This window comes from Bombina bombina, chromosome 3, assembly GCF_027579735.1.
Source record: "Bombina bombina isolate aBomBom1 chromosome 3, aBomBom1.pri, whole genome shotgun sequence".
NCBI classification, from domain to species: domain Eukaryota; kingdom Metazoa; phylum Chordata; class Amphibia; order Anura; family Bombinatoridae; genus Bombina; species Bombina bombina.
Window position 1 is genome coordinate 736,835,598 of NC_069501.1, and position 25,368 is coordinate 736,860,965.

A 25,368-nucleotide genomic window follows, 5' to 3' on the forward strand; every position below is an offset into this window, starting at 1 on the left:
ATCTGTAGTTAGTAGACAAGCCATCATAGTTTTTTAATGTCGATTTAAACACTTCTAGACCTATCAGCAAAGGAATCCTGATAAGGTATACTACATTACAGTTTGAAAAAACTTTACCCCAAAATTTTTTATTTTTTTTACATCTGATAAATGTCATATTTTAGTGAACATAAAAGAATAACATATGTTTTTTCCAGCTTGCGCAAAAAACATTTGAAAAGTCACTCGATCTCACTATCATTTAAATATTATATGCTCAATTTACACATGATGAAAAACCTACATTAACGAGACAAGCTATTCAGTATCAAAGGATAGCATTTAATTTTTTAAATTTTTAAATTTTTTAAAAAGCCAATCGATTCTATATATATAAACATTTGGACCAGAATAACTCGCATTTCTTAAAGGTCAATTTTTATTGAATACAGTTCTAAAGGATAGTATCTGTTTCTCTTGTTAAGTGTATCCAGTCCACGGATCATCCATTACTTGTGGAAGTGGAGCCCCATAGGAGAATGTGTACTAAATGTATTGATTTCACCTTAAACAGTAAAAATCAGTCTTTATCTATAAAAGAATTGTCACCAGAGGGGTCTGTCGAGGGGGAAGTTATGCCGACTAACTCTCCCCACGTGTCGGACCCTTCGCCTCCCGCTCGAGGGACGCACGCTAATATGGCGCCAAGTACATCAGGGATGCCCATAGCGATTACTTTGCAGGACATGGCTGCAATCATGAATAATACCCTGTCACAGGTATTAGCCAGATTGCCTGAATTGAGAGGCAAGCGCGATAGCTCTGGGGTTAGACGAGATATAGAGCGCGTAGATGCTGTAAGAGCCATGTCTGATACTGCGTCACAATATGCAGAACCTGAGGACGGAGAGCTTCAGTCTGTGGGTGACGTCTCTGAATCGGGGAGACCTGATTCAGAGATTTCTAATTTTAAATTTAAGCTTGAGAACCTCCGTGTGTTACTTGGGGAGGTATTAGCTGCTCTGAATGACTGTGACACAATTGCAGTGCCAGAGAAATTGTGTAGGCTGGATAAATACTATGCAGTGCCGGTGAGTACTGATGTTTTTCCAATACCTAAAAGGCTTACAGAAATTATTAGTAAGCAGTGGAATAGACCCGGTGTGCCCTTTTCCCCACCTCCTATATTTAGAAAAATGTTTCCAATAGATGCCACTACACGGGACTTATGGCAGACAGTCCCTAAGGTGGAGGGAGCAGTTTCTACTTTAGCAAAGCGTACCACTATCCCGGTTGATGACAGTTGTGCTTTTTCAGATCCAATGGATAAAAAATTAGAGGGTTACCTTAAGAAAATGTTTATTCAACAAGGTTTTTATTTTACAGCCCCTTGCATGCATTGCGCCTGTCACTGCTGCGGCGGCGTTCTGGTTTGAGGCCCTGGAAGAGGCCATCCATACAGCTCCATTGACTGAAATTATTCACAAGCTTAGAACACTTAAGCTAGCTAACTCATTTGTTTCTGATGCCATTGTTCATTTGACTAAACTAACGGCTAAGAATTCCGGATTCGCCATCCAGGCGCGTAGGGCGCTATGGCTTAATTCCTGGTCAGCTGATGTGACTTCAAAGTCTAAATTACTTAACATTCCTTTCAAGGGGCAGACCTTATTCGGGCCTGGTTTGAAAGAAATTATTGCTGACATTACTGGAGGTAAGGGTCATACCCTTCCTCAGGACAGGGCCAAATCAAGGGCCAAACAGTCTAATTTTCGTGCCTTTCGAAATTTCAAGGCAGGTGCAGGATCTGCTCCCTCTACTTCAAAACAAGAGGGAACTTTTCCTAAATCTAAGCAGGCCTGGAAACCTACCCAGTCCTGGAACAAGGGCAAGCAGGCCAAAAGCCTGCTGCTGCCGCCTCCAAGACAGCATGAAGGAGCGGCCCCCTATCCAACAACGGATCTAGTAGGGGGCAGACTCTCTCTCTTCGCCCAGGCGTGGGCAAGAGATGTTCAGGATCCCTGGGCGTTGGAGATCATATCTCAGGGATATCTTCTGGACTTCAAAGCTTCTCCCCCACAAGGGAGATTTCACCTTTCAAGATTATCTGCAAACCAGATAAAGAAAGAGGCATTCCTAAGCTGCGTGCAAGACCTCCTTGTAATGGGAGTGATCCATCCAGTTCCGCGGACGGAACAAGGACAGGGGTTTTATTCAAATCTGTTTATGGTTCCCAAAAAAGAGGGAATCTAAAGATCCTAAACAAATTCCTCAGAGTTCCATCATTCAAGATGGAAACTATTCGAACCATTTTACCCATGATCCAAGAGGGTCAGTACATGACCACAGTGGACTTAAAGGATGACTACCTTCACATTCCGATCCACAAGAATCATCATCGGTTCCTGAGGTTTGCCTTTCTAGACAGGCATTACCAGTTTGTAGCTCTTCCATTCAGGTTGGCTTTACCCCAAAAAATTTTTTTATTTTTTTTACATCTGATAAATGTCATATTTTAGTGAACATAAAAGAATAACATATGTTTTTTCCAGCTTGCGCAAAAAACATTTGAAAAGTCACTCGATCTCACTATCATTTAAATATTATATGCTCAATTTACACATGATGAAAAACCTACATTAACGAGACAAGCTATTCAGTATCAAAGGATAGCATTTAATTTTTTAATTTTTTTAATTTTTTAAAAAGCCAATCAATTCTATATATATAAACATTTGGACCAGAATAACTCGCATTTCTTAAAGGTCAATTTTTATTGAATATAGTTCTAAAGGATAGTATCTGTTTTCCTAGCCGTGACAAAAGTTTTACAAGTCACTTGATTCCACTACCTCTAAACATAACGCTATGCCCAATTAAATGAGTAATTAATAGAAAAGGAGCCATTTTTTTTTTGGGTAAAGTTTAAAAAAAAAAAAAAAAAAAAAAAAAAGAATTTACTCTATTACATACCCTACATCACTTCCGATTTTTAGCCACGCCCCCATACACACTTTTTGGCGCAAAACTTTTCACTACAAAAGGGACTCTTTTGATAACCAGCTGGCAGTCTTGAGAAAGGCCGGAGGAGGCCGAAACGCTTTGACCACAGCTGGTAAGCACTATTCTGATTTTATATAAGTTTTTAGTACTATCTACACTATTGTTGTTTTTATTTGCTTTTAGGTTTAATTTATGATTTAAAAAGAAAAACATTTTTTTTTGGATTGGAGTTTCTCCCAACCACCAAAGGTTCTCACCATCAGGAACGGGAACACTAGTCCATTAATTGGGTTTGACCTAAAAGACCCTTGACTTTATTCTCACCATCAGGAACCTCAGATGGACTCTCACCACTAGGAAAATAAGGTTTCCTTTTCTTCACATTATTAACTTTTGACTTTTATTTGGATCTTCACATTTAGCTTTTTTTAGGATTTTGTTTCTTGGATTACAATCACTGACTTTGTTCTCCTTTTTCCTTTTTTCTTTTTTTTTTTTTTTCTCTTTTTTCATTTTTTGAGCAGCATTTTTTCATTTTTTCCTTTGTAATTTTTTCAATTTTTCACATCATTTTTTTCACTTTTGAATAAGCAAGTTGACACTGTTTTCTTTATATTTGCAATCACTAAGGATAATTTTTCACTCCCTTTTTATATACATTATCACCACCAACACTGGTACATAATATCTCTTACGGTATCCTCCTCCTAGTCGATATCAGCAATCCATTCATTTGATTTACTGCATTTTATTAATCCATATATTGGATTGATTTCTTATAGACATTGTTTGGAATTTTAACTTTCTCATATTTTTATTGGGGCTACCATTATTATTGCCTCTGTATCATTTTATATTCAGTGTTTTTATATAGATATATTCAATATTTAATTTGTACAAGAGTGGATCCACATCTTATTGTTTTTATTGTCATTTATTACCACTGTACCCACCGTGGAATGTTTTATTCTTGTGTAAAGTACTAGATTTACAATTAAAATATTTCTAAATACACACTCTACACATTGTGCAACACCTAGCCCATTTGAGGCGCTCTGAACACATTTATTTTCTTAGTACATTTTCCAAGCTAGCTAGTTAGCCTACTGTTCAGAGCTATAGGTGCTCGTCTTTGGCGCTACACCCCATCAAAATCCAGATTTCATACTTATACTAGTAACCTCAAACAAACTGTGACATAGTTACAGTAAATTACTAATAGGAAAACATGCGACCCCTGATAAGAGAATTTAGGTCTTTCAGTACATTACATAAAATCCACATGTAAAAACCGTAATACATATATCACTAGTTAAGGGGATTAATAAATGGTAAATAGTTTATTCCAACATAGACCAACGGACATAGATTATTAACCCCTTAAAGGGACAGTCTAGTCAAAATTAAACTTTCATGATTCAGATAGGGCATGCAATTTTAAACAACTTTCCAATTTACTTCTATTATCTAATTTGCTCAGGTCTTTAGATATCCTTTGTTGAACAAATAGCAATGCACGTGTGAGCCAATCACACAAGTCCTCTATGTGCAGCAACCAATCAGCAGCTACTGAGCATATCTAGATATGCTTTTCAGCAAGTGATATCAAGAGAATGAAGCAAATTAGATAATAGAAGTAAATTAGAAAGTTGTTTCAAATTACATGCTCTTTCTAAATCATGAAAGAAAAAAATGGGTTTCATGGCCCTTTAACTGACAGCTGGTGAAATACAGTTGTACACAGCTAATCTGAATAATTCAGAATTGATACAAAAAGCAGTGGTAACTTCAGATACAATTTTTACAAGTCTTTTTACAACTTACTATGATTACAATAAAAGGTCAATTATTTCTAAATATACCGAACTGTACTCAAATTTAAAATAACTATTTGTTGATACTCAATAAACTTTTTGTACAACTAGATAACGTGATTAACACTTCAAGTCATTAGAAGGTACAAAATCTGAGTAAAATAAGTAAAATTGGAGTATCAAATAAACTTTTCTCTTGTTAAGTGTATCCAGTCCACGGATCATCCATTACTTATGGGATATATTCTCCTTCCCAACAGGAAGCTGCAAGAGTCCACCCACAGCAAAGCTCCTATATAGCTCCTCCCCTAACTGCCATTACCAGTCATTCTCTTGCAAGTCTCAACATAGATAGGAGGTCGTGAGAGTCTGTGGTTTTTTATACTTAGTTTATTTCTTCAATCAAAAGTTTGTTATTTTTAAATGGCACCGGAGTGTGCTGTTTATCTCAGGCAGTATTTGGAAGAAGAATCTGCCTGCGTTTTTTCTATGATCTTAGCAGACGTAACTAAGATCCAGTTGCTGTTCTCACACATTCTGAGGAGTAAGGTACTTCAGAGGGGGAATGGCGTGCAGGTTTTCCTGCAAATAAGGTATGTGCAGTAAAATATTTTTCTAAGGAATGGAATTGACTAAGAAAATACTGCTGATACCGAAGTAATGTAAGTACAGCCTTTAAATGCAGTGAAAGCGACTGGTACCAGGCTGATTGATAGAGATATATGCTAAGGTATGTGCAGTAATATATTTTTCTAAGGAATGGAATTGACTAAGAAAATACTGCTGATACCGAAGTAATGTAAGTAAAGCCTTAAATGCAGTGATAGCGACTGGATCAGGCTTATTAATAGACATACATACTCTTATAAGAATGTGTTTTAAAACGTTTGCTGGCATGTTTAATCGTTTTTTAACATATGTTTGGTGATAAAACTTATTGGGGCCTAATTTTTCCACATGGCTGGCTTAAATTTTGCATAGAAACAGTTATAGGGAAGGTAATCCACAGCTCAGCTGTGGCAGTTTTGTTGTGTCTGTTTAAAAAAATGTCGTTTTTTTTTTTTTTTTTTTTTTTTTTTAATCTGTTTTTTGCATTAAGGGGTTAATCATCCATTTGCAAGTGGGTGCAATGCTCTGTTAACTTATTACATGTACTGTAAAAATTTCGTTTGATTTACTGCCTTTTTTCACTGTTTTTCAAATTTTGACAAAATTTGTTTCTCTTAAAGGCACAGTAACGTTTGTTATATTTGCTTGTTAACTTGATTTAAAGTGTTTTCCAAGCTTACTAGTCTCTTTATTAGTTCTAACATGTCTAACATAGAGGAGGCTCTGTGTTTATTATGTTTAAAGCCATGGTGGAACCCCATTTTAGAATGTGTACCAGATGTACTGATTTCATGTTAAACAATAAAGATCATTTTTTGTATTTAAAAACATTATCACCAGAGGATTCTGTCGAGGGGGAAGTTATGCCGACTAACTCTCCCCACGTGTCAGACCCTTTGACTCCCGCTTTAGGGACTCACGCTCAAATGGCGCCAAGTACATCAAGGGCACCCATAGCGTTTATTTTACCAGAGGATTCTGTCGAGGGGGAAGTTATGCCGACTAACTCTCCCCACGTGTCAGACCCTTTGACTCCCGCTCCAGGGACTCACGCTCAAATGGCGCCAAGTATATCAATGGCGCCCATAGCGTTTATTTTACAAGACATGGCAAAGGTTGTGTATAATACACTGGCAGCAGTATTAGTCAGACTACCTGAAATTAAAGGAAAGCAAAACAGCTCTGGGGGTAGATACAGAGCATACAGACGCTTTAAGAACCATGTCTGATACTACCTCACAATATGCTTAGTCTGTGGGTGATATTTGTGACTCAGGGAAGATGATTTAACCTGATTCTGATATTTCTACATTTAAAATTTATGCTTGAGAACCTCCACTTGTTGCTCAGGGAGGCTTTAGCTGCTCTGAATGAATGTGTACAATCGCAGTGCCAGAGAAATTGTGTAGACTGGATAAATAATATGCAGTGCCGGTGTGTACTTATGTTTTTCCAATACCTAAAGAGGTTTACTAAAATTTTTCATAAGGAATGGGATAGACCAGGTGTGCCGTTCACTTCCCCTCCTATTTTTTAGAAGAATGTTTTCTAATAGTTGCCACCACACGGGACTTATGGCAGACAGTTCCTAAGGTGGAGAGAAGAGTTTCTACTCTAGCTAAGCGTACCACTACCTCTGGCGAGGACTGTTGTGCTTTTTTAGATCCAATGGATAAAAAATGTTTATTCAACAAGGTTTTATCCTGCAGCCCCTTGCACGCATTGCTCCTGTCACTGCTGCTGCGGCGTTCTGGTTTGAGTCTCTTGATGAGGCTTTACAGGCTCCATTGGATGAATATATTTGACAAGCTTAGAGCACTTAAGCTAGCCAATTCCTTTGTTTTCTGATGCCTTTGTTCCTTTGACTAGACTAACGGCTAAGAATTCTGTTTTTTACTATACTGGCGCGCAGAGCGCTATGGCTTATATCATGGTCAGCTGTCGTGACTTTAATAAATAAGCTACTTAACTTCCCTTCAAGGGGCAGACCCTATTCAGGCCTAGTTTGAAGGAGATTATTACTTATATCACTGGAGGAAAAGATCATGCCCTTCCTCAGGACAGGTCCAAATCAAGGGACAAAAAAGGCCTAATTTTCGTGCCTTTCGAAAATTCAAGGCAGGTGTGGCATCAACTTCCTCTAAGGCAAAATAAGAGGGAACTTTTGCTCAGTCCAAGGCGGTCTGGAGACAACTGGACCTGGAACAAAGATAAGCAGGTCAAGGAGCCTGCTGCTGCCTCTAAAACAGCATGAGGAACGGACCCCTATCTGGTAACGGATCCTATAGGGGGCAGACTTCATTCTTCGCCCAGGCGTGGGCAAGAGATGCCCAGGATCCCTGGGCATTGGAAATTATACCCCAGAGATATCTTCTGGATTTCAAAGCTTTCCCCCCCAAAAAAGGGGAGTTTTTGCCTTTCACATTTATCTGCAAACCAGATAAAGAAAGAGACATTCTTGCATTGTGTACGTGACCCATTCAGTTCCAATAGAGGAACAGGGACACAGTTTTCCTCAAATCGGTTTGTGGTTCCCAAGGAAAGGAAACCTTCAGACCTATTTTGGATCTAAAAGGTCTTAAACAAATTCTTTAGAATTCTATCATTTAAGATGGAAACTATTCGTACCATCTTAACTATGATCCAGGAGAGTCAATAGAGGACTACAATGGATTTGAAGGATGCTTATCCTCACATTACGATGCATAAAGATCACCATCGGTTTTCAGGTTTGCCTTTCTAGACAGGCATTACCAGTTTGTAGCTCTTTCCTTTGGGTTAACTACAGCCCCTAGAATCTTTATGGAGGTTCTGGGGTCACTTTGGCGGTCCTTAGGCCGCGGGGCATAGAAGTGGCCCCTTATTTAGACGACATCCTGATACAGGCGTCAAACATCCAAGTTGCCAAGTCTCATACGGACGTAGTACTGGCATTTCTGAGATCGCATGGGTGGAAAGTGAACAAGGAAAGAGTTCTCTATCCCCAATATCAAGGGTTTCCCTCCTAGGGATTCTGATAGATTTTGTAGAAATTAAAATTTACCTGACGGAGTCCAGGTTGTCAAAGTTTCTAAATTTCTGCCGTGTTCTTCATTCCATCCGCGCCCTTTGGTGGCTCAGTACATGAATGTAATCGGCTTAATGGTAGCGGCAAGGGACATAGTACCGTTTGCACGCCTACATTTCAGACCACTGCAACTATGCATGCTCAGCCAGAGGAACGGGGATTACACAGATTTGTTCTCCTGTTAAATCCGGACCAAGAAACCAGAGATTCTCTTCTCTGGTGACTATCTCGGGTCCATCTGTCCAAGGGTATGACCTTCCGCAGGTCAGATGGGACAATTGTTACAACAGATGCCAGCCTTTTAGGTTGGGATACAGTCTGGAACTCCCTGAAGGCTCAGGGATAGTGGACTCAGGAGGAGACCCTCCTTCTAATGAATATTCTGGAACTGGGAGCGATATTCCATGCTTTTCAGACTTGGCCTCAGTTAGCAACTCTGAGGTACATCATATTTCAGTCGGACAATATCACGACTGTGGCTTACATCAACCATCAAGGGGGAACAGAAGTTCCCTAGCAATGTTAGAAGTCTTAAAATAATTCACTGGACAGAGACTCACTCTTGTCTAAAAGCTATCCCTATCCCAGGTGTTGAGAACTGGGAGGCAGATTTTCTAAGTCGTCAGACTTTTCATCCGGGGGAGTGGGAATTCCCTCCGGAGGGGTTTACACAAGATCAAGCAGGAGAGTGCTTTGGTACTTTTGACAGCGCCTGCGTGGCCACGCAGGACCTGGTATGCAGATCTGGTGGACATGTCATCCTTTCCACCACGGTCTCTGCTTCTGAGACAGGACCCTCTACCTCAGGGTCTTTTCAACCATCTAAATATAACTAATCTGAGATGGACTGCCTGGAGACAGAACGCTTGATGTTATCAAAGCATGGCTTCTCCGAGTCAGTAATTGATACCTTAATACAGGCATAAAAGCCTGTCTCTAGGAAAATGTAACATAAGATATGATGTAAATATCTTATTGTTATGAATCCAAGGGTTACTCATGGAGTAAAGTCTGGATTCCCAGGATATTATCTTTTCTCCAAGATGATTTTGAGAAAAGGGTTGTCAGCTAGTTCTTTAAAAGGACAGATTTCTACTCTGTCTATTCTTTTGCACAAGCGTCTGGCAGGTATTCTAGACGTTCAGGCATTTGGTCAGGCTTTGGTTAGAACCAAGCCTGTGGTTAAAAATGTTGCTCCGCCATGGAGCTTAAAGCTGGTTCTTAAGGTTCTTCAAGGAGTTCCATTTGAACCTTTTCATTCCATAGATATCAAACTTCTATCTTGGAAAGTTCCTTTTTGGTAGCTATTTCCTCGGCTCATAGAGTCTCCGAGTTATCTGCGTTGCAATGTGATTCTCCTTATCTGGTTCTCCGTACGGATATGGTAGTCCTGTGTACCAACCTGGGTTTTTACCTAAGGTGGTATCTAACAAGAATATCACTCAAGAGATTGTTGTTCCATTCTTGTATCCTAATCCTTCTTCAAAGAAGGAACGTCTATTACACAATTTGGACGTGGTTCGTGTTTTAAAGTTTTACTTACAAGCTACTACAGATTTTCATCAAACATTCACCTTGTTTGTTGTCTATTCTGGACAGAGGAGAGGTCAAAGGACTTCAGCAACCTCTCTGTCTTTTTGGTTAAAAAGCATAATTCATTTAGCTTATGAGACTGCTGGACAGCAGCCTCCTGAAGGGATTACAGCTCATTCTACTAGAGCTGTGGTTTTCACTTAGGCCTTTTTTAAATGTGGCTTCTGTTGAACAGATTACAAGACGGAGTCTTGGTCTGCGTTTCATACTTTTTCAAATTTAACAAATTTGATACCTTGCTTCTTCGGAGGCTATTTTTGGGAGAAAGGGTTTTTTACAGGCAGTGGTAACTTCCGTTTAAGTACCTGCCTTGTCCCTCCCATCATCCGTGTACTTTAGCTTTGGTATTGGTATCCCATAAGTAATGGATGATCCGTGGACTGGATACACTTAACAAGAGAAAACATAATTTATGCTTACCTGATAAATTTATTTCTCTTGTAGTGTATCCAGTCCACGGCCCGCCCTGTCACTTTAAGGCAGGTAATTTTTCCATTAAACTACAGTCACCACTGCACCCTATGGTTTTCCTTTCTCTGCATGTTTTCGGTCGAATGACTGGTAATGGCAGTTAGGGGAGGAGCTATATAGCAGCTTTGCTGTGGGTGGACTCTTGCAGCTTCCTGTTGGGAAGGAGAATATATCCCATAAGTAATGGATGATCCGTGGACTGGATACACTACAAGAGAAATAAATTTATCAGGTAAGCATAAATTATGTTTTTGTACAACTAGATAACGTGATTAACCCTTCAAGTCATAAGAAGGCACAAAAAGTAAAAACTGAACTTTGTATTATTATATACTATAAATATTAATATATCCAGTATAACCACATACATATTATAGATTAAAATTTATACATGCAGATACTAATTAATATGATAAACTTCGTGTAATTAACATCTACAGACACAAGGTTAATCTTAAAATATGATTAATCCTTTATTTATCTAGACGGCCAGTCCATTTTATGGTTTATTTCCATCACTTACAGCAAGTCTGGGTATACCAATATCTATATTAACCTAAGCCCAATACTGTACTAGGGCCAATAAGACAATAAAATTTGGATTAATTATTACCCATTTTGGTACATATTATCCAACTATCAGAAATAATAATATCTAGTGTATAGCCCCACAGGGGTATAAAATCTGATAGTCTGTCTCAATACAATCTATTGTCTTTTATAACAAACTCTGATCATTGATATTGACAGATGTATGTATATGATGTTATTTACACATATACCCTACTGTAACTTCATAATATTCTGTATTAATCTGATCAACCTCTTTATTCACTTTATTGCAAGACATTTAATCTGTTAGATAATTTAACCTGTATTTCCAAACTGGATAATCTGTATTTCAATGAGTTCAAAATTCGAACGTGTTTTTAAATTTTATGTTGTTTGTGTTCAGTGATTTTAATAAAGAGAAATAAATGTTAAATTTTAAACATATCACCTTATCACATCTCTAGATAATTATGTTATACTGATTATGATACAAGAGGGAGTGTGAAGTGCTATTTAGATGCATCTTTTTGCCAAATTTTCCTTTTTTTGACAAACCCACACTAACTAATAAAGTATATTAACCCATAACCTGCCATTAACCCACACCACAGTAAACATAATAAATGTATTAACCCCTAATCCACCATTAACCCACATCGCAAAAAACCTAATAAATGTATTAACCCCTAATCTGCCATTAACCCACATCGCAATAAACCTAATAATTGTATTAACCCCTAATCCGCCATTAACCCACATCGCAATAAACCTAATAAATGTATTAACCCCTAATCCGCCATTAACCCACATCGCAATAAACCTAATAAAAACTATTAACCCCTAATCCGCCATTAAACCCACAACGCAATAAACCTAATAAAACTATTAACCCCTAATCCGCCAAACCCACACAACGCAAGTACCCTAATTAACCTATTAACTCCTAATCTGCCAACCCCCCACAACGCAAGTACCCTAATTAACCTATTAACCCCTAATCCACCAAACCCCCACAATGCAAATAACTAATTAACCTCTTAAGGACATATGACGGAATTTTTCCGTCATAAAACAATTGAGCAAACTGAAAGCTGTGTCCTTAAAGGGTTAAATTACTAAGCCCCCTTACATAACACCCACTAAATTAACCCCAATTACCTAACTTAAAAAATACTGTTACAATTAAAATAAAAAGCTAACATTACATAAAATAATAAACCAAATTATTAAGAATAAAAAATTTAAACCTAATGCCTATGAAAATAAAAAAGCCCCCCCCCAAATAAAAACACCCCCTTATCTAATACTAAGTTACCAGTAGTCCTTAAAGGGCCTTTTGTAGGGCATTGCCCTAAGTTAAACAGCTCTTTTACCTTAAAAAAATACTAAGTCCCCCCTCTAACAGTAAAATCCACCACCCAACAAACCCCCCAAAATAATACAACTTAGAACTAAAAAAAATTAAACTACCCATAGCCCCTAAAGGGGCATTTGTATGGGCATTCGGCTCTTTTACTGCCCTTAAAATGGCATTCAGCTCCAGGTTTATTTTTGGGAGGGGTGTTAGACTTTTACGGGAGATTTTATATATATTTTTTATTTTCTTAGGCGCCGGCAGTTTCTAAAGTGCCGTAATTCACTGGCGACTTCAGAAACTTGTATTTATGCACATTTGTGGAAATCGCTAGTTTATCCGACTTACGGCAGTTTATGAACTGCCGGCGTCATATATGTGATACAGCGATGTGCAAGGTGAAATTACGGGCGGCACCGGTTTCAGCAGTTGCGCTGAAGCTTGCGCCGCATATGTAATTTCGCCCTTGATGTCTTGTAATATAATCTAGATCATTTTGTTTCCGAGGTTAGGTAATGCCTTATATTACTGTTTATTTATAAAATACTTTTGTATCTCAACTTTTTATTGTTATTTTAAAACACATTCAGACAGACATCTTATGGCCCCTGGAAACCTTTTCTCTTGTTAAGTGTATTCAGTCCACGGGTCATCCATTACTTATGGGATATATTCCCTTCCCAACAGGAAGTTGCAAGAGGATCACCCAAGCAGAGCTGCTATATAGCTCCTCTCCTCACATGTCATATCTAGTCAGTGTGTTTGACTGTGTTAAAAAACGTTTTTTTCTCAATTGTATCCGTTTTGGGTATTAAGGGGTTAATCATCCATTTGCAAGTGGGTGCAATGCTCTGCTAACTTAATACATTTACTTTGAAAATTTGGTTGCTATAACTGATTTGGTTCATTGTTATTTCAACTGTGACAGTGTTTTTGTGCTTCTTAAAGGCACAGTAGCGTTTTTCTATATTGCTTGTAAAATTATTTACAGTGTTTTCCAAGTCTGCTAGTCTTATTGCTAGTCTGTTTAAACATGTCTGACACAGATGAATCTGTTTGTTCACTATGTTTGAAGGCCAGTGTGGAGCCCCATAGAAATATGTGTACTAAATGTATTGATTTCACTTTAAATAATAAAGGTCAGTCTTTATCTATAAAGGAATTATCACCAGACAACGAGGGGGAAGTTATGCCGACTAACTCTCCTCACGTGTCAGTACCTTCGCCTCCCGCTCAGGAGGCGCGTGATATTGTGGCGCCAAGTGCATCAGGGACGCCCATACAAATCACTTTACAAGACATGGCTACTATTATGAATAATACCCTGACAGAAGTATTATCTAAGTTGCCAGAATTAAGAGGCAAGCGCGATTGCTCTGGGATAAGAACAGAGCGCGCTGGTGCTATGAGAGCCATGTCCGATACTGCGTCACAGTTTGCAGAACATGAGGACGGAGAGCTTCATTCTGTGGGTGACGGATCTGATCCAGGGAAACCGGATTCAGAGATCTCTAATTTTAAATTTAAGCTTGAGAACCTCCGTGTATTGCTAGGGGAGGTTTTAGAGGCTCTGAATGACTGTAACACAGTTGCAATTCCAGAGAAATTATGTAGGCTGGATAGATACTATGCAGTACCGGTGTGTACTGACGTTTTTCCTATACCTAAAAGGCTTACAGAAATTATTAGCAAGGAGTGGGATAGACCTGGTGTGCCTTTTTCCCCACCTCCTATATTTAGGAAAATGTTTCCAATAGACGCCACTACACGGGACTTATGGCAGACGGTCCCTAAGGTGGAGGGAGCAGTTTCTACTTTAGCTAAGCGTACCACTATCCCGGTGGAGGATAGTTGTGCTTTTTCGGATCCAATGGATAAAAAATTAGAAGGTTACCTTAAGAAAATGTTTGTTCAACAAGGTTTTATCTTACAGCCCCTTGCATGCATTGCGCCTGTCATTGCTGCTGCGGCATTCTGGTTTGAGTCTCTAGAAGAGGCCATTCACTCAGCTCCATTGGATGAAATTATGGACAAGCTTAAAGCACTTAAGCTAGCTAATGCATTTGTTTCTGATGCCATTGTACATTTAACTAAACTAACGGCTAAGAACTCCGGATTCGCCATCCAGGCGCGCAGAGCGCTATGGCTTAAATCCTGGTCAGCTGACGTGACTTCTAAATCTAAATTGCTTAATATTCCTTTCAAGGGGCAAACCTTATTCGGGCCCGGCTTGAAAGAAATTATCGCTGACATTACTGGAGGTAAGGGTCATACTCTTCCTCAGGACAGGGCCAAATCAAAGGCCAAACAGTCTAATTTTCGTGCCTTTCGAAACTTCAAGGCAGGAGCAACGTCAACTTCCTCCGCCCCAAAACAGGAAGGAACTGTTGCTCGTTACAGACAGGCCTGGAAAACTAACCAGTCCTGGAACAAGGGCAAGCAGGCCAGAAAGCCTGCTACTGCCCCTAAGACAGCATGAAGGGATGGCCCCCTCTCCGGAAACGGATCTAGTGGGGGGCAGACTTTCTCTCTTCGCCCAGGCGTGGGCAAGAGATATCCAGGATCCCTGGGCGTTGGAGATCATATCTCAGGGATATCTTCTGGACTTCAAGGCTTCTCCTCCTCAAGGGAGATTTCATCTTTCAAGGTTATCAGAAAACCAGATAAAGAAAGAGGCATTCCTACGCTGCGTACAAGACCTCCTAGTAATGGGGGTGATCCACCCAGTTCCGCGGACGGAACAAGGACAGGGATTTTATTCAAATCTGTTCGTGGTTCCCAAGAAAGAGGGTACCTTCAGACCAATTTTGGACCTAAAGATCTTAAACAAATTCCTAAGAGTTCCATCATTCAAAATGGAAACTATTCGGACTATCCTACCCATGATCCAAGAGGGTCAGTACATGACCACAGTGGATTTAAAGGATGCCTACCTTCACATACCGATTCACAAAGATCATCATCGGTTCCTAAGATTTGCCTTTCTAGATAGGCATTACCAATTTGTAGCTCTCCCCTTCGGGTTGGCTACGGCCCCGAGAATCTTTACAAAGGTGCTGGGCTCTCTTCTGGCGGTTCTAAGACCGCGAGGCATAGCGGTGGCTCCGTATCTAGACGACATCCTGATACAGGCGTCAAGCTTTCAAATTGCCAAGTCTCATACAGAGATAGTTCTGGCATTTCTGAGGTCGCATGGGTGGAAGGTGAACGTGGAAAAGAGTTCTCTATCACCACTCACAAGAGTCTCCTTCCTAGGGACTCTGATAGATTCTGTAGAAATGAAAATTTACCTGACGCAGGCCAGGTTATCAAAACTTTGAAATGCTTGCCGTGTCCTTCATTCCATTCCACGCCCGTCAGTGGCTTAGTGCATGGAAGTAATCGGCTTAATGGTAGCGGCAATGGACATAGTGCCATTTGCGCGCCTGCATCTCAGACCGCTGCAATTGTGCATGCTAGGTCAGTGGAATGGGGATTACTCAGATTTGTCCCACCTACTAAATCTGGATCAAGAGACCAGAGATTCTCTTCTCTGGTGGCTATCTCGGGTCCATCTGTCCAAGGGCATGACCTTTCGCAGACCAGATTGGACGATTGTAACAACAGATGCCAGCCTTCTAGGCTGGGGCGCAGTCTGGAATTCCCTGAAGGCTCAGGGATCGTGGACTCAGGAGGAGAAACTCCTCCCAATAAATATTCTGGAGTTAAGGGCAATATTCAATGCTCTTCTAGCTTGGCCTCAGTTAGCAACACTGAGGTTCATCAGATTTCAGTCGGACAACATCACGACTGTGGCTTATATCAACCATCAAGGGGGAACCAGGAGCTCCCTAGCGATGTTAGAAGTCTCAAAGATAATTCGCTGGGCAGAGTCTCACTCTTGCCACTTGTCAGCGATCCACATCCCAGGAGTGGAGAACTGGGAGGCGGACTTTCTAAGTCGTCAGACTTTTCATCCGGGGGAGTGGGAACTCCATCTGGAGGTGTTTGCTCAGCTGGTCCATCGTTGGGGCAAACCAGAACTGGATCTCATGGCGTCTCGCCAGAACGCCAAACTTCCTCGTTACGGATCCAGGTCCAGGGACCCGGGAGCGACGCTGATAGATGCTCTAGCAGCCCCTTGGTTCTTCAACATGGCTTATGTGTTTTCACCGTTTCCTCTGCTACCTCGACTGATTGCCAAGATCAAACAGGAGAGAGCATTGGTGATTCTGATAGCACCTGCGTGGCCACGCAGGACCTGGTATGCAGAGCTAGTGGACATGTCGTCCTGTCCACCATGGACTCTACCTTTGAGGCAAGACCTTCTAATACAAGGTCCTTTCAATCATCCAAATCTAATTTCTCTGAGACTGACTGCATGGAGATTGAACGCTTGATCCTATCAAAGCGTGGCTTCTCCGAGTCAGTTATTGATACCTTAATACAGGCACGAAAGCCTGTTACCAGGAAAATCTACCATAAGATATGGCGTAAATACCTGTATTGGTGCGAATCCAAGAGTTACTCATGGAGTAAGGTTAGGATTCCTAGGATATTGTCCTTTCTCCAAGAGGGTTTGGAAAAAGGCTTATCAGCTAGTTCTTTAAAGGGACAGATTTCTGCTCTGTCTATCCTTTTGCACAAGCGTCTGGCAGAAGTTCCAGACGTCCAGGCTTTTTGTCATGTTTTGGCTAGGATTAAGCCTGTGTTTAAAACTGTTGCTCCTCCGTGGAGCTTAAACTTGGTTCTTAAAGTTCTTCAAGGAGTCCCGTTTGAACCCCTTCATTCCATTGATATTAAACTTTTATCTTGGAAAGTTCTTTTTTTAATGATTATCTCCTCGGCTCGAAGAGTCTTGGAGTTATCCGCCTTACATTGTGATTCTCCTTATCTGATTTTCCATTCAGACAAGGTGGTTCTGCGTACTAAACCTGGGTTTTTACCTAAGGTAGTCTCTAACAGGAATATCAATCAGGAGATTGTTGTTCCATCATTATGTCCTAATCCTTCTTCAAAGAAGGAACGACTTTTGCATAATCTGGACGTAGTCCGTGCCCTGAAATTCTATTTACAGGCAACTAAAGATTTTCGTCAAACTTCTTCCCTGTTTGTCGTTTGCTCTGGACATAGTAGAGGTCAAAAAGCTTCGGCAACCTCTCTCTCCTTTTGGCTTCGGAGCATAATACGTTTAGCCTATGAGACTGCTGGACAGCAGCCCCCTGAAAGAATTACAGCTCATTCCACTAGAGCTGTGGCTTCCACCTGGGCCTTTAAGAATGAGGCCTCTGTTGAACAGATTTGCAAGGCTGCGACTTGGTCTTCGCTTCACACCTTTTCAAAATTTCACAAATTTGACACTTTTGCTTCTTCGGAGGCTGTTTTTGGGAGAAAGGTTCTACAGGCAGTGGTTCCTTCCTTGTCCCTCCCATCATCCGTGTACTTAGCTTTGGTATTGGTATCCCATAAGTAATGGATGACCCGTGGACTGAATACACTTAACAAGAGAAAACATAATTTATGCTTACCTGATAAATTTATTTCTCTTGTAGTGTATTCAGTCCACGGCCCGCCCTGTCTTTTTAAGGCAGATCTAAATTTTAATTAATACTCCAGTCACCACTGCACCCTATGGTTTCTCCTTTCTCGTCTTGTTTCGGTTGAATGACTGGATATGACATGTGAGGGGAGGAGCTATATAGCAGCTCTGCTTGGGTGATCCTCTTGCAACTTCCTGTTGGGAAGGGAATATATCCCATAAGTAATGGATGACCCGTGGACTGAATACACTACAAGAGAAATAAATTTATCAGGTAAGCATAAATTATGTTTTTGTAGCACCATCGTATTTTCCAGTAAAGTAAAATAAAAAATAAAATAATTTTACCACTTGAAAATGCATCCTTTATTTCTCCTTTAAAACTCTTGTATTTTCAATTCAATATCTCCCACAAAGCAATTGAACCTAATCTAGTTTGCTGTTTGTCCAGTGTAAATGGATTTCATATTGTTTAGCCAATTCAATAAGACTGGTTGCCCATCGCTAGATTTAAAATGCGTAGCTTTAGGTGCAATTTAATGTTCCAACTTTTCTTTGTTTTGCAGAAAGAGCCTATGAAAGGTTGTGCCATCTCTTCCATCAGTAAAGTCACACAAGAGAAAACATACTGCCACAGACGCCTTGAAATACAGTTGCACAAATCGGTTATATTACCAACAAATGTTTTTCCACCCATTGATGTAAACAGCACACAAGTCTCCCCAGCGGAACAGCAGCACCTGACCCATTGTACAAATGCTTCTAATAAAAGCACTGCTTGTACAAAGATAGACAGTGAAGACTCTAGCAGAATTAAAGATACTTTAAACGACAGAACAGTATTAGATAAAACAAAAACAAATACTCATCACTTAAATGTTAAGCTAAGGAATAGAAGAAACCCATTTTCAAGTCATGGAAAGGAAAAGCTGGGTTCAACAGAGCCAAGTAAGTATTATTATATGTTCAATATTATGTTTGTTTTTTAAATTTAAAATAGGTTGAATTATTATATTATTTAGTTGTTTTGTGTCAACAGATAATTGCTTCAGAGTGATATTTTTATGTTTTGTTTTCATTTCATTTTATTTGTGGGGTTGACAAAGTTGTTTAATATTTAGGTGCAAGCCTACATTGACAAGGTAGCTATACATATTTAGTACCAATTTATATATGGGCAGGGCTGGAAATTTCAACTATCGACAACGAAATAACATTACAGTAAAGAACAGGTATCCTCTACCATTAATACCAGAACGTCTGGAGCAAGAATCAGAAAACTGTCAGCAAGAATATTTTCTAAGCTCAATTATATATATTAAAGGGCCATGATACCCAAATATTGAAACACTTGAAAGTGATGCAGCATAGCTGTAAAAAGCTGACTAGAAAATATCACCTGAACATCTCTATGTAAAAAAGAAAGATATTTTACCTCAAAATGTCCTAAGTATTCACATTCCAATTTGAAGGACTTTAAGCAGAAAATCAGTATGTCTGTCCCAGGACAGGCAAGGGAGTGAGCCTCGTGCACACTTATGTTATTTTCCTGTTCAGTTTAAGGAAGTTTACTATGAAATCTCATGAGTTCACAGTAAAAGAGTTCATGACCTCAGCACTGTTAATGCTGATTGGCTGCTGTTCATTTCTTTCTTTCTTTCTTTGTTTTTTTTTTTTTTTTTGTTTTTTTTAATCTGCAGCTGGACAGCAGCAGAGTATGATTTTTTACACAGGACTTACTCTGGTGAGCTGAGGAAATTGTGAGGTAAAATATCTTCATTTTTTACATAGAGATGCTCAGGTGATATTTTCCTGTCAGCTTTTTACAGTTATACTGCAACAGTTTCAAGTGATTTAGCATATGAGTATTATGTCCCTTTTAATTAAAGTCAGAGCTAAATGACAGATTAAAGCTGATAGGTAGTCAAAAATATATTCAAATTGAAATCTATAGTTAAAAATCAGAAGCACCAGTGGAGCCTTAGTTGTAATAAATATAGAGCATATATCAGGGGGCATTGTTGTACAGTATTTATATAAAGATACGTATAAAAACATACCGTATTGTTCCGCATATAGGTCGCATTTTTTCCCCTTGATTTGTAGCCTATATGCGGGGCGCGGCCTATAATCGGTATATTTCTGTCTTAATATTGCCTAGTACAGTAAATAAGGAATACCGGTATAACTTACAATAGGCTAGAGTAAGAAATGAGCGCACCTCTTAAGAGTCCAGTAGCCCTATGTGTTAGACTGATACCTGAGCGAGTATCATTCTGGAGGAACGCTCCTTGGAAACAGGTGACCGAACTTGCAGGAGGAAGACCAAGCTCCTATTAGAGAGTTGCCTGCGATTGAGCAGTAGCAGTCTTCTAGGAGTGGACCGAAGACACTGTTAATTGCTTCTTTCACAGGCAATGAATCAGCATTGCATTCTGCAGGGACGGAGCGGCAGATGCGGCCGTAGCTGATGTCAGCACAGTAGGAGCTGTGTGCTGAACGGAAAGGTATGCAGAGTCCGTTATTAGCTTATCCGGAATGAAACAGTTGGTACAACTGCTTAGGTTCCCAGAGGATGATTATAGGAAGGTAGAGAAAGGATCGGCTAGGTGATTCGCAGAAAGGCAGTATGCAAGTTACAGAAAATCACTAAGAAAGGTATGGTGTGTTAGGAAGGAGGGCCTTATAAGGAGATTACAATGTACCGGTAATTGGCCATTTAAAGCAACAGTGTTGAAACTTGACAGGTGCACCCTGTGGCCTTATAGGTATTGCAGTCCGCCAGAGTTGTATAGGGAGGAAGTGGACGGAGCACAGGATGTCCCATGTGAGTCAGATTTGCTACTGATATTGTCTGGTAAGAAACTGGGTGTTTTTCCCCCTCACATCATACATGCTAAGAGTTGGAAGAAAACCAATGGCACTACTAAGAATGGAAAGACCTATTTACCTTTCAATAAGCCATTTATTTGGCAAGGTGTGGGTGCTGTGTATAGAAACTAAATTGCACAACAAAAGAAAAAGTATACACTTATAGCACTCCTAGGTCAATGGATCAATGAATTTGTTTTTATAACTTTTATTAAATCAATAACACCAATTATTCCCTAGGGAATAAATGAAATGGGAAGAAAACTTGAAATGATAGGAATATTAAAATATAACTTTTATTGGGTTCAAATAAAATAGGAAAAATTATTAAAACCACACTTAGGTACCGACTGTATAAATTAAATCTAACCTGTACAAGTGATAAATATTTGTGTTTACCACCACTTGTGACCACTACTGTAATCAGTATCAAATAGGGTAAAAAAGTTGCCTTGTAATTATAATTTCACAATATTAAATGCACTATCCAGTGCATATATGGGGTATATATAAGTATACCATATGTAGAAATTCTATATTGGCAATCAATTGTATCCCTTATCAGAGGTATCTCTTGGGTATGTTTGGGACGATAGGGCAATGGTGAGGAGTCCTAGGAGCTCCTGTGTTTTTAGACAGCCTTAGGCTACCGAAAATCACTGTAGTCATCTAACTATTTAATTTACAAACATGATTTAATATGTGCTAAACCACTTTGGTAATACCCTCTATATCTAAGCGGTTATCTCCTACATAGCAGACCGGCTTCATAAGCTTCAGTGTGTGAATCTCTGTTAGTAACAACTGTGTTGTGCCTTCGGTAATACACACTAACCAAGCGGTTATCTCCTATAGAGCAGACCTGCTTCACAAGCTTCAGTGTGTGAATCTCTGGTTGTAGTAATTGCCACTGTATCAACGCTTTAATAATAACCTCTGGTACAACCTAATACGGCTACACAGAGCTTTATAGCCTTATAACCTTATAGCCTGACATACGATCGATGAATAAGCTTGTGTATATTAAATATTAACTACAAACTTGTACGTGCCGTGGTCGGTTATACTTAGTGAGTAATATTTACTCTGACATAGTAAGCACAAATCCCTAGCTGGAGGTGTGTGGATGCAGACGTCTCGCATATAGGGAGACGCGCTGATACATAATCCACATAGCTTATGCTTGAAGGTGTGGGTATGAATGAGTCAAAGAGTGCATGCAATAATTAACCCAAGCTGATTATTCTAACACAGATCACAACGGCATTATTACCGGTTAATGTGGTGTTACCTCTGATTTGCACAACCAACATAGTTGAAAAACTCACTACCTATGTACTAAATATTTTAACGTAGTGTTGGGTGTAACAGCACAGGGCACTTGGACTGTTTCCAGCAACTAGGACCGTGTGCACTCAAGTAACTGAGAGGCTATAATTTAAACCTAGTTCAACCTAACAAAGGTGACTTCAGTTGCAATTTAACTGACAGGCCGTGGCATTGCACAAATATCTCAATCAATGCTCAATTTTACGGTGTGTAATGATTACCACAGGTTACCTTATCCTGACGATGTATAACTAAAGTGCAATAAACACACTGAACACGGAAACTAACCAAACCGTTTGAATTATTTAAGAATTATCTTCTCAACTCATACACAAACAAACATATTAAGAACCATCAATATACAATTATTTAATAAATTTATAATAATTCCGTTTTAATTTAAATAACTGCTATCCCAGCAGATCTGCTAATATCTGTTAGCAATACTATTTGTGCTATTATTAAAACAAACATACCCAAGAGATACCTCTGATAAGGGATACAATTGATTGCCAATATAGAATTTCTACATATGGTATACTTATATATACCCCATATATGCACTGGATAGTGCATTTAATATTGTGAAATTATAATTACAAGGCAACTTTTTTACCCTCTTTGATACTGATTACAGTAGTGGTCACAAGTGGTGGTAAACACAAATATTTATCACTTGTATAGGTTAGATTTAATTTATACAGGCGGTACCTAAGTGTGGTTTTAATAATTTTTCCTATTTTATTTGAACCCAATAAAAGTTATATTTTAATATTCCTATCATTTCAAGTTTTCTTCCCATTTCATTTATTCCCTAGGGAATAATTGGTGTTATTGATTTAATAAAAGTTATTAAAACAAATTCATTGATCCATTGACCTAGGAGTGCTATAAGTGTATACTTTTTCTTTTGTTGTGCAATCATACATGCTAAACCTGCTAAAAATAAATAAAAAATTGCAGCTTTAATACCGGTATGTTAAAGTAAAACAAAGGAGAGATGCTGTACTCCTTAGTACTGGTAATTTAAAATGTGAAAAATGCCTTTATTTAGCCATTACAGCTTTAAAGGGACAGTACACTGTAAAATTGTTTTTATATGAATGTATTTTTAATGACTTGTTATACCAGGTGCAGAGTATAAAATGTATGAGAAATTGCATTTTTCGGTTTATTTGTGTATATGAAGTAGCTGGTTTTGTGCTTTTAAACCACAGCCTATTACAATGGGTTGAACTTCAGGTAATATCAGATCTCATTATGTTATCACTTTATGTACACAGATTTGCTTCCTTATCTTATATTTGTCTAGAAAACCAAAGCTCAATACTTAGAGAGAACAATGGAAAATTGTCATTTTATTACTTAACTATCCTGCCCCCCACTGAGAGTGTAATCTCTTCTGCTGGCTGTGTTTACTTAGGCTATTCAATAGAATATACTCCAGTATAGAAACTTTCAGTATAGGTTGGGATACCACAAGCTAAATCAGCTATTTCAAATGCCAAAATAGGGGTAAAGGAGCTACTTGTAAACAATTTAAAACATTCCAGCAAATAAAATAAATAATTGGGGACAATTTGAAGGGGAGAACATTTATAGGTGAACTGTCGCTTTAATGTCTGAATAAAGTTTTTTTTTCACATTTGAAATTACCGTACTAGGGAGTTCAGCATCTTTCCTTTGTTTTATTCTTTACTCTTGGGGAAGTGGAAAAGGATCCCCTGGGAGCTGGCACCCTGCATTGGGACTCATTGCTTACACATTTGGAAGTGCTGGTCTCAATCACTTGCAAACATTGCAGGTTTAGTTGCTTAGGCTTGGTGTGGTTACCTGGTCCCCCTATTAAAAAATAAAAGTCAGTCTGTGTCTGCAGGTCATCATGTGAGCAGATCTGCATATGCTAATATGCTGCTTATCTCACAGTTTGCCTTTCAGGCAGAGTTGCTCTTAAAGTGAAGGTAAAGTTACCTGGTTGTCTATCTATAATAACATTCTTTGTTGCAAATTAATATGAGTTTCATTCATCATTTTTTACCAATTGTACTGTAAATAAACTTATCGCTGTAATAAAAACCTTTTTTATTGTCCGCAAATTCAACCCGTTACATATTACAAAATGTTATCTCTTGATCACGTTTTAAGTAGCTCCAATTGAAAATCTGGCCGTTAGGCGGCCGTCACCCTACGTCATCTGCCTCCTCCTTGATTTGCGCATGCGCTATTCTTTTTAACTTCATATCTTAATCAATGCGCGCTCCTGTTTCGCGCATGCGCAGGAATACCTATAATATGTCACCTGCTTTTATGGAGGTCTCCGATTCTGACAATCCCATCTCTTGACTTTGCGCAGGCGCAGGAATAACTATAATACGTCACTGGCTTTTACGGAGGTCTCCGATACTGCACAGGCGCATTTCAAAGGAGTAGATTTGTGAACGCGCTTTAGAGATACGTATAGAGCGAGTAGGACCGCTCTATACATCACAGAACATAAATGCAGGAAATAGAGGTTGCGAGGAGTTAGCATCGAAATGGTAGGGAAATATATATATATTATAGTTGCAAAATAAAAAACAAATAATAAAATAAACATAGCGATTAGTTTATTGTAATATTAAATAATGCATTGATGTCTTCATAATTACAAAACTTTACCTTCACTTTAAATCAGTTAATATTTGTCATATGGTATGTGTGTGCGTATGTGCTTACACTGGTACTTTTTTTTTTGGTTAAGCCACTCTGTATCCTTGCTGCTGTCCACCACATATCACATTTTTGCTAGGTGGTGGTGGTGGTGGTGTGTGTGTGTGGGGGTGCGTGTACCTTTTTTGGATTTTGAAATGTTGGGAGGTATGCATAGCGCTGCAGCCATTATTCAGCAGAGAATGGCACCAATGTCAAGGACTACAGGACACATTCTGCAAATTACCGGTAAACAACTGTGTTAGACCAATTGCAGCATCGTGAAAATCCAGGTTAAAGGGATACTCAACCCAATGATTCAGATAGAACATGCAATTTTAAGCAACTTTCTACTGTAATTTACTCATGAAAAAAACATACAGATACTGTATTTCTGTTACCGTAATTGATAATGTGGATTTTTGTACAGGAGCTAACATACAGTAAAATACTAGTATCAATATGGATGATCATGTGGAGATTCTAAATTCTACAAGCCAATGGAAAACACTAAGTTACA

General features: G+C 39.1%; 1 protein-coding gene across 1 annotated transcript in view; it reads left to right on the forward strand.

The window, feature by feature from the left end:
* The window catches only part of SENP7 (SUMO specific peptidase 7), a 625,329-nt gene that overhangs the window by 246,325 nt on the left and 353,636 nt on the right, over positions 1 to 25,368 (forward strand). The window contains exon 7 of the mRNA XM_053707566.1: positions 18,527 to 18,908. Within this exon, the coding sequence (XP_053563541.1) occupies positions 18,527 to 18,908 (382 nt within the window). The remainder of the gene's footprint in view (positions 1 to 18,526; positions 18,909 to 25,368) is intronic.